At 45.6% G+C, this 10,975-nt stretch overlaps 1 protein-coding gene across 4 annotated transcripts in view; it reads right to left on the bottom strand.

Moving 5' to 3' along the window:
* Positions 1–7,150: 7,150 nt before the first annotated feature.
* Positions 7,151–10,975, bottom strand: part of LOC142251276 (phosphatidylinositol-binding clathrin assembly protein-like) — a 134,937-nt gene continuing 131,112 nt past the window's right edge. For all 4 annotated transcript variants that reach the window (XM_075323919.1, XM_075323921.1, XM_075323920.1 and 1 more), the window contains 3 exons: positions 10,622–10,678; positions 10,395–10,502; positions 7,151–8,560 (listed from right to left, as the gene is read on the bottom strand). In XM_075323919.1, the coding sequence (XP_075180034.1) occupies positions 8,546–8,560; positions 10,395–10,502; positions 10,622–10,678 (180 nt within the window). In that variant the 3' untranslated portion in view covers positions 7,151–8,545. The remainder of the gene's footprint in view (positions 8,561–10,394; positions 10,503–10,621; positions 10,679–10,975) is intronic.

Raw genomic sequence — 10,975 nt, 5'->3', positions numbered from 1 at the left:
TTGAAACTGCGACCAATCCTGAACTAAGGCGTCTGCCGCCAGAGCTCTGTGATCTTGAGACCGTGCCATGAATGTCGGGACCTTGTTGTTGTGCCGGGACGCCATTAGGTCGACGTCCGGCATGCCCCAGCGGCAACAGATCTCCTGAAACACGTCCGGGTGAAGGGACCATTCCCCTGCGTCCATGCCCTGGCGACTGAGAAAGTCTGCTTCCCAGTTTTCTACGCCCGGGATGTGAACTGCGGATATGGTGGAGGCTGTGGCTTCCACCCACAGTAGAATCCGCCGGACTTCCTGGAAGGCTTGCCGACTGCGTGTCCCGCCTTGGTGGTTGATGTATGCCACCGCTGTGGAGTTGTCCGACTGAATTCGGATCTGTTTGCCTTCCAGCCACGGCTGGAACGCCTTTAGGGCAAGATACACTGCCCTTATCTCCAGAACATTGATCTGAAGGGAGGACTCTGTCTGAGTCCAAGTACCCTGAGCCCCTGTGGTGGAGAAAGACCGCTCCCCACCCTGACAGGCTCGCGTCCGTCGTGACCACCGCCCAGGATGGGGGCAGGAAGGATTTCCCCTTCGACAGAGAAGTGGGGAGAAGCCACCACTGAAGGGAAGCCTTGGCTGCCCGCAAAAGGGAGACGTTCCTGTCGAGGGACGTCGACTTGCTGTCCCATTTGCGGAGAATGTCCCATTGAAGTGGGCGCAGATGAAACTGCGCAAAAGGGACTGCCTCCATTGCTGCTACCATCTTCCCTAGGAAGTGCATGAGGCGCCTCAGGGGGTGTGACTGGCCTTGAAGGAGAGATTGCACCCCTGTCTGTAGTGAACGCTGTTTGTTCAGCGGAAGCTTCACTATCGCTGAGAGAGTATGAAACTCCATGCCAAGATATGTCAGAGATTGGGCCGGTGTCAGATTTGACTTTGGAAAATTGATGATCCACCCGAAACTCTGGAGAGTCTCCAGAGCAATGTTCAGGCTGTGTTGGCATGCCCCTTGAGAGGGTGCCTTGACAAGCAGATCGTCTAAGTAAGGGATCACCGAGTGTCCCTGAGAGTGTAGGATTGCCACCACTGTTGCCATAACCTTGGTGAAGACCCGTGGGGCTGTCGCCAGGCCAAAAGGCAGTGCCACGAACTGAAGGTGTTCGTCCCCTATGGCGAAACGCAGGAAGCGCTGATGCTCTGGTGCAATCGGTACGTGGAGATAAGCATCTTTGATGTCGATTGATGCCAGGAAATCTCCTTGGGACATTGAGGCGATGACGGAGCGGAGCGATTCCATCCGGAACCGCCTGGTTTTCACATGCTTGTTGAGCAGTTTCAGGTCCAGAACAGGACGGAATGATCCGTCCTTTTTTGGCACCACGAACAAGTTGGAGTAAAAACCGTGACCCCGTTGCTGAAGAGGAACAGGGATCACCACTCCTTCCGCCTTCAGAGTGCACACCGCCTGCAGAAGAGCATCGGCTCTCTCGGGGGGCGGAGATGTTCTGAAGAAACGAATCGGAGGACGAGAGCTGAACTCTATCCTGTAACCTTGAGATAGAATGTCTCTCACCCATCGGTCTTTTACCTGTGGCAGCCAGGCGTCGCAAAAGCGGGAGAGCCTGCCACCGACCGAGGATGCGGTTTGAGGAGGCCGAAAGTCATGAGGAGGCCGCTTTGGGAGCGGTTCCTCCGGCGGTCTTTTTAGGACGTGACTTAGACCGCCATGAATCGGAGTTCCTCTGATCTTTCTGAGGCCTTTTGGACGAGGAGAATTGAGACCTGCCCGCGGTCCGAAAGGACCGAAACCTCGATTGTACCTTCCGTGGTTGAGGTCTGTTTGGTTTGGACTGGGGTAAGGATGAGTCCTTTCCCTTGGATTGTTTAATGATTTCATCCAATCGCTCACCAAACAAGCGGTCGCCAGACAATGGCAAACCGGTTAAGAACTTTTTGGAAGCAGAGTCTGCCTTCCATTCACGTAGCCACATGGCCCTGCGGACTACCACCGAATTGGCGGATGCTACCGCCGTACGGCTCGCAGAGTCCAGGATAGCATTAATGGCGTAGGACGCAAACGCCGACGCCTGAGAGGTTAAGGACACCACTTGCGGGGCAGATGTACGAGTGACTGTATTAATCTGCGCCTGACAAGCTGAGATAGCTTGGAGTGCCCATACGGCTGCGAATGCTGGAGCAAAAGACGCGCCGATAGCTTCATAGATGGATTTCAACCATAGTTCCATCTGTCTGTCAGTGGCATCTTTGAGCGAAGCCCCATCTTCCACTGCAACTATGGATCTAGCCGCCAGTCTGGAGATTGGAGGATCCACCTTAGGACACTGAGTCCAGCCCTTGACAACATCAGGGGGGAAGGGATAACGTGTATCCTTAAGGCGCTTGGAAAAACGCTTGTCTGGACAATCTCGGTTTTTCTGGACTGCCTCCCTGAAGTCAGAGTGATCCAGAAACGTACTCAATGTACGCTTGGGAAACCTGAAACGGAATTTCTCCTGAGAAGCTGACTCCTCAATTGTAGGAGCTGGGGGAGAAATATCCAACACCTGATTGATGGTCGCTATAAGGTCATTCACCACGGCGTCACCTTCAGGTGTATCTAGGTTGAGAGCGGCTTCAGTATCAGAATCCTGATCTGTTACCTCCGCTTCATCCTCCAGAGAGTCCTCCTGCTGAGACCCTGAACAGTGTGATGAGGTGGAGGGAATTTCCCAGCGAGCCCGCTTAGGCGGCCTGGGACTGCGGTCCGTGTCAGAGACCTCACCCTGGGACCTATGGGTCACCCCAGGGGCCCTTTGCTGTCCCAATTGAGGGGGACCTGGGGTCAAAGATTGAACAGTGCCCGGGGCCTGAATCACCGGTCTGGACTGTAAGGCTTCTAGTATTTTAGCAGACCATTTATCCATACTCTCAGACAGTTTGTCAGCAAAAGCTGCAAACTCCGTCCCTGTCACCTGGACAGTGGTAGCAGGTGGTTCCACCTGGGCCACCAGTAGCAGAGGCTCCGGCTGAGTAAGTGCCACAGGGGCCGAGCATTGCACACAATGAGGGTCAGTGGAACCTGCCGGTAGTATAGCTGCACATGAGGTACAGGTTGCAAAGTACGCCTGTGCTTTGGCACCCTTGCTTTTTGCGGACGACATGCTGTTGTCTCCTCTGAGAACAATCCAGGAGGGTATATAGCCAAAAATCAACAGAGCGACCGTACAGTGCAAATGTATAGCCTATAAGCCTATATATATATATATATATATATATATACACACACTTCGGCACTCAGTGGGGCCAGCACCACAGGTGCTGCTTACCGACCGCTCAGAGCGGTTGTGTGATCACCAGATTCCCTGCCTGGGTCTCCCTGTGTTGTCTCTCCTCTCCAGCGTCTGAATCGCTGACAGGAATGGCTGCCGGCGTTCTGTGGGGACGCGGGGACCGTGGGCGTGCCCAAGAAAGTGCGGGAATCTAGTGCCCCAGTGTACTGAGTGAGGGGGGAGGATACTAATGTATGCTCCAGCCCTCAGCGCTGACGATCTGTGCAGCGTCCCGCCCTTCCCCTGACTGGCAGGCCTGTGGGCGGGAATATGCGATACTAGGCCGCAGAAGCCGGGGACTAAAGTTATAAGCGCGGCCGGCAATAAGCGCGGCCGCGCGGTAGTCCCCGGCGCACTAACACACCCAGCAGTGCTGCAATGTGTATGGCACAAGCGCTCCATGCGCGGTCCCCACGGGGACACAGAGTACCTCACAGTAGCAGGGCCTTGTCCCTGACGATACCCGGCTCCTATCCAGCAGATTCCCCAGGGGCTGCGGAGGGAGCACGGTCCCCGTGCCTGGAGACCGATTCGGATCCCACTTCACCCAGAGCCCATAAGGGATGGGGAAGGAAAACAGCATGTGGCTCCTGCCTGTGTACCCGCAATGGGTACCTCAACCTTAACAACACCGCCGACAAAGTGGGGTGAGAAGGGAGCATGCTGGGGGCCCTGTTATGGGCCCTCTTTTCTTCCATCCGACATAGTCAGCAGCTGCTGCTGACTAAGCTGTGGAGCTATGCGTGGATGTCAGCCTCCTTCGCACAAAGCATGAAAACTGAGGAGCCCGTGATGCACGGGGGGTTGTATAGGCAGAAGGGGAGGGGCTTTACACTTTTAGTGTAATACTTTGTGTGGCCTCCGGAGGCATAAGCTATACACCCAATTGTCTGGGTCTCCCAATGGAGCGACAAAGAAAACTCAGATATGCCGTAAGTAATTGGTGGACCTTTTGTGCTGCAGAGGAAATCCCAAAGAATTTGCAGGAGATGAGCTGGATTATTGCTAATGCGTTTCAAAAGTCTTCTGACATCAGCACAAGCCACAAGCTCTATGTGGTTTGCCCTGATGAAGTCAGATGACAAACACGTTGACAATAAACTGCAATAATCAATCTAGTCTTCTGGGAATTCTTTGGGATTTCCTCCTGCAGCAAATAAAGTCCACCTATTGTCTTCTGGCACAGGCCAGTAAGAAGCCCAGGTGACTCATGTGACGATCAGCTGGACTCAGGGAAAGGTGTCATCAGCATGTCCAAATAAAACTATTGCATGTCAGACCTCCTATGCTTGAAATTCATAACCAACTGTAAGCTTTGCTAAATAGCTGAAAGATCTGTATTCCCACTTCGAGCAGGGATGCAGAACCTTTTTGATCCAAGGGCACATGGTCATTGAATTATCCACTTGTGCTGTATTATTACCTTCAGAGACACCTACTGTATATTAAAAGCATGTGCCATAATATCTTGTTGGCAAGGTCTCAATTTTTATGCCCCCACCTATCAGGAAAGTAGAAGTACTCTTCATGGGTTTGCAGTACAGGAAGACATTCAGTTCTTTACATTGTACTATATGCAGACACTAACAATTATGTCCCCTTCTCCCATAAGCTACAATGAATACAGCAACACTCATGCATAGCCACCTCATTTACCGTACTTTTTTTCTATTTTATGAGAATCAGGCGCAGAAATAACCACACAGAAAACTATTCATAATTACCCATTCCTACAGTACTACACACCACTGCTCTTCTCCATAACATGGAAAATACATGCAACCAGGCACTACACTATGCAGAAGGTTGAGGGCTGCACGTGGCCCTTGGGCCTCAGGTTGTGCACTCCATCTTAGAGACAATTTGGCTCCTAGTAGCCATTGTAATATACTTAATAAAATGAAAGGATTTAGTAGAAATTCCAGGGAGGTGGATTTATCACCTAAGAGCAAAAGCAACCTGAAGACCCATCTCTTCCGACAGGCCTACAACCTGCAATAACCCTCAATCCACTATACTAGTGTGCAACCAGCTCTACCCCCACCTACTATATCGTTACCCATCACCTGTAGACTGTGAGGCTCGTGGGCAGGGACCTCTCTACTCCTGTACCTGTCTGTTTTGTATTGTTCATTATTGTACTTGTTTTTTTATTTATAGCCTTTCCACTTGTAAAGAGCCATGCAATAAATGGTGCTATAATAATAAAAGAATGAGTAGTGTGGATAATCCTTCACGTAAGGTTTGAAGGAAAAAAAGACCAGTTGTTACTATGGGACACATTCACTAGATAGCCGTAGTATCGCCATGTTCTTCACAACATATGACACATCTGTCAGAAAATTTAGGATAGATTTTACGCAATGAATCCGTGACATAGTACACCCTAGTAGTCTGTTTGAGATGTCTCAATGTACCTTAGTTGCTTCCCTTTGATTATGTATCACAACGGTGATATAATCTCTCAACTGATATTGATACCTAAACTCCCCCCTTACTGGTCCATGGACTGGTAGGGGGCGAATTAAATATAGAATATAACAATTAAATCACTCCACACGATGAGGGTATAAAGGGAGGGCCGGCTCTTACCGAGATGTAGAACTTTATGTACACTCAGTTTCACTGATCGGAGTGCCATATTGTTGCGCAAATTCTTAACTATACATTTGATTTGTTTCTAGTCCGGAGATGCACAAGGTTAGTGATCCCATTTGTTCCCCATAATGAAACCATAATTGAGGATTAGACCTGTTTGAAATATTGGGTTATTAAAAGACGCTAAGAGGAGACAGATCTGATTGTAGTGGAAATTGTAAGCAGAGTTCTTTCCCCACAGGTTTAGAGAGTAAAGGGTGTAAGGAGCCGACTGAGCTAAATTATCTGCTCATGTGCCTGTGACTCACATGAGCTCGGGGTAAGGATTATGGCTAGTGATGAGTGATGCACTACCATGCTCAGGAGCTCAGTACTCGTAACGAGCAGTTGGATGCTCAGATGGGCATGACTCAAGTACCACAGTATAATGGAAGTCAATGGGAGCCTTGAACATTTTCCGGAAAATTTTTATACTAGAATCTTTATTAAAATTAGTAATACTGTCATTTTCAGATTGTCCACTGCGGTCACTTTATACTCCTATTATTTCAGGAAGAGTTTTCAGCAGGCTCCTATCAGTAGAGGCAGAATCACAAAGACAAGTAATGCATCTACCGTATATACTGCTGATAACACAGGATCCATTTCTCACAATAAATGATGTCACAGACCGCCCCCTCCCTTCTTATGAGCATGGACAAAGCTCATTGTGATGTTTAACCTTCGTCCGGCTGAATAGGTACAATTGTAACTATTCCCTTTTTAAATTGCAATAATTTTTTTTTTTTTCGAAAAGCCGTAGAGGGCTGAAATTTCGTGACATCTCAGCAGTATTGGTCCAGAATATATTGGCCAAATTTCAATAAAATATCTCCACCCCCTTCCGAGATAAGGGGTCGAGAAATTTTGGCAAAATTATGCAGCCTGACAAAGGTTAAATACAAAATATAGAGTCTGTTCATTGCCGATCATGTATATGTGAATCTCGTAAAACAGGAAGTTAGTCTAAAAGAAAGCCCCAGAGGACAATATTAAAAATAAAAGCTAGACATTTTATTTTCACAAATAGGATATGGCGGGGAACACTGCCAAATTGAAAAACAAAATAAAATAAAAAAAATATATGCAACGTAAAAACCTGATGACATATTACCTTTAAAATCAAACCAGGAGCAACAGCCCATTCCTGTGTTTTTAGTATCTCCCACCAGATATAAGAAACAAAATCACACGAGCCATAGTTCACATACCATTTTTATTACATTATTCAATTTCATATTTTTTTGTTTTTAAATCTGAACTTGAGATATCTTCTCATTTTTATACCACACTCTGAGATCCACATTCTTGTAGTACATGGGCACAGTAAACCTTGGCTTTGATGTCCTTTTCTTCCATTGCCGCCGCTGGCTATAATGGCAATGAGGATTGAAGAGATGATGGAAATATTCAGATGTTGTTTTCGTTGTGATTAAATAAATATAGAACGATGCATTTCATCTATTTTGCTAATTTGGCATCAACTAATCATATTCAACAATAATCTGCACAATTTTTAAGATCCTTTTTGAAAGGACATTGCTTTGAGAAATATATTTAAAGATAAGGATGCGTCAGCTTTAAAGACATTATTCAGGATATATATATAATATATATTTACATAATAAAAAATGTACTGACTGTATTTAAAGTAAAGTGGCACAAACAGCAGGAGTTACACTTCCCCTACTTATTGGTTACAAAAGGATAAATTTTCTTTAAGCGATGGCAAAAAGAGAAAAAAAAAATGGCCTCCTGTTATTTTCAATACCTCCAACATATAGGTCACGCCTAGATTTAAAGAATAAAATATACAGAGGAAGAAGAAGAAAAAAAAGAAACAACACATGACAAGGAGCAAGAAATACCATTCATATAACAGAAGTTTCGACTTTACAAAATGACCTCGGACCCACACTTAAAGCGAAATTTCTTATGTGACAATAAAAGACATCTTATTGCATTGCCATTGGCTCTACTGGTTCATAAATCTCCAAAGTTCATTCCCATTTCCTCAGTATAAAACGGTGGCTTTCCTGACGTGGACTTCTTGTGAAGATTGAACCTGGTCCTCATGGTACACAACATCAATTGTTATCGTTTCAGCACACTGAATCCTGACAATCCGACTGCTCGCTATCAGCTGAGCCAATGCTTCAGATCTGCATGTGTTTTCAGGAATAGATGGGCATTAATTTGACTTATTTTAGAAGAAATAAAGAAGGATATGGCGGGGGAAAAAAAAAAAAAAAAAACATACTACAAAACCCCTTTTGTGTTGTTGGACAAAGGCACCTCAATGTTCACATTTAGAAATTTTTGCCTACCACCAGTGTAGTAAAAACAAACAAAAAAAAAGAATAAATTGGATGTTTTTTGTGGAGCAGCTTTGTACAGTCAAAGCAGGTCACATTAGATCCCTAGATCCCATGGCAGGACAGTTCTAACAACAACCTCTACATGACTGCAGTTCAAATAAAAGGTATTAAACTGGAAACACATCGGTGCCCTGGTAAAGACCATGCCAGCAAAGGATAGGAAATCCCTTTTCACCAGTTTTTGGTTGCAAATGCCTCCTTGCTGCTTTGGCTGTTTTACATGAATTGCATCTGGAAAACAAAGTTATTCAATGAAACACCTAAATATCGATCTGTAAAGCACAAACAAAGAGGTAAGGAGGTAAGGGAGCACTTTCATTGCTGATGCAAAAGATTTTGTTTTGTTTTTGCAGAAATCATTAACAGATCCAGAAGTTACAAGCCAAATATAATCACACTGACGGGAAGTGTATACTTATACAGATATGCAGAGTATATACACGGCCAGGCTGCAAGTATGGAAAGACAAGTCCATGCAGGCTCTATATTAGAAGGTAACACCTCACACATTATATATCTTTACACACATAATGTGTGAGGTGTTGGTCAGGTTCTACATTTTGACACAATAGGAAAAGTTAGATGCACCCACAAGTCTGCAGGTACTGGCAGGCTAGGAGACCCAAAACAAAAAGGAAATTAGGTTTAAAATGTTCCAACGCGTTTCAAAGGCTCAAACACCTTCATCAGGGAGTCTATGCTTGGAATCCTCTTAATATCGTACTGCACATTCCAATTCGCTTGGTAGAAGACCTGTCCTAATTGGAAACTTTGGTCTCTGACAGTAGTTCTGAATAAGTCCCCTTGATGGGTGGGCATAGTTGCGGCAGACATTATAAATATGTAGCGTGAACATAGGCGGGCACCCCCTGATGAAGAAGGCGTTTGAGCCTTTGAAACTCGTTAGGACGTTTTTTGCCCTCACAGCCTTCCATAGCCTGTCTCGAGTTCTGTGACGTCACACGCTCTCCTCACGCATGAGTTCGGGTATCCAGGGAAGCTGCCGGCCGGAGCTCCTAGATACCGGTGCTAGCTTTTTGCCGCACACCGCTTATCCTGCTGGGTAGGGAAAGCCTCGACCCCCTGAAGCCCGCTTTACAGAATATCTGCATACTTTGCATCTGCTGCCAGGCTCACACTGAACAACTTTAGTATAGACATTTACGCCATCCAAGCTTGCTGCAGCACACAACGGACCTCCAGTCGAGTGCACGCATTCATCTACTCATCCAGCCCGCTGCATCCTACAGGCAAGTCTTTGGTCCTCATTTCACTCCTTGCATGTTACAGATGACCAATATACACAACGCTGTTCTGTGAGCACCATAGTTTGTGTATCATGAGATCGATATATATCTAAAAAAATTTACTTCTGCAACCAATCACCAGACTCAGCTGTGATGCTAGCATGTGACTGCAGAAGCCAGTGACTTTACGGGTCATGCAAAGGTGCGGCAAGCCATTGCTTTAGGCAAATTAACCTAATGGAGCTCTATAATGTGAATTACTGTGAATTCCTTTGCTGATAAATCAATGTTTTGTTTGATTTTGTTGCCCGTTAAATTCCCTGCATATCTGTGAGGGGGGCCTGGCATGAGTCACCCAGTAATTAATCAAAAGACGGCGAAAGTGCAGCGCCTAAAAAAAAGTAGCACTCACCTCCTGCCTGAGGGAGTAGAGTGGATTATGGACCCATAGATTTTTTATTGAGCCCATGAAGGCGATATCAAATACAATGAGGTCTCCTCTTCATTTCAAGCTTAAACATACTGAAATGTTATATATCTACATATCTATCTACATATCTCTCTCTATTTATTTATTTATTTTATTCCTCATTTAGGCCTTCATTCCTGATGTGAATTTTGCATGCCTCCATTTCTGGTCACAAGGTCCTGTTGGCTCTGACAGACTCCATCCTAACAATCTAAACCTGCAGTTTGCTGCACACCTGATTAGAATATATATTGGATAAAATAATAAAATACCTGATGTGAAAAAGAAATCTTTTCACATTTATCAATACCAAATGAATATTTGCTTTTCTAAAGAGTGACAGACTTACCTGAGCCCCAGAAACAGGCGCAAATGGATTTGTGGGTCTTATTCCCGGCTGTGAATAAATCATTGGCTGTGTAACCATTAGAGGATTTGCACCAATCTGTGTAGGAACCTAAAGAGCAAAACCAATATATACGTACTATGTAACGAGACAAGTATAGATTTTTACCATTGTGAACATTTACAGCTTTAAAGCTGAACTCTTAAAAACAAGGGCAATAGGTTTCTTACCATTCCATACACGGGCACTTGAGGTGTAGTGACTGGATAGTTCATGGGTGCAGGAACCTTGAAATACAACCAAAAACACAATTTTATATATGCATACATATAGTGCAGCTACAATGGCATGTCTTCATCATAATTACAAAATATGCATGGCACGGTGGGCAATCTCTATGAAGGTATGGCTAAGTGACACTGCTTTGTTAGATCATGATCATTACTTGTTGAGGTCACATATACATCAGCAGCTCAGTAAGTATCGGCATCAGAAGCGGCCTCCGGTTACCAGCACTGGATGCTTCATGGGGCCCTTTTTGGAGGGAGCATCCTAACAAGCAATTTCTAAGCAAGGGAGTTTGT

The sequence above is a fragment of the Anomaloglossus baeobatrachus genome, chromosome 9 (genome assembly GCF_048569485.1).
Source record: "Anomaloglossus baeobatrachus isolate aAnoBae1 chromosome 9, aAnoBae1.hap1, whole genome shotgun sequence".
NCBI lineage: Eukaryota > Metazoa > Chordata > Amphibia > Anura > Aromobatidae > Anomaloglossus > Anomaloglossus baeobatrachus.
The sequence above is the reverse complement of the archived record's forward strand: the minus strand, read 5'-3'. Positions and strand labels throughout refer to the sequence as shown.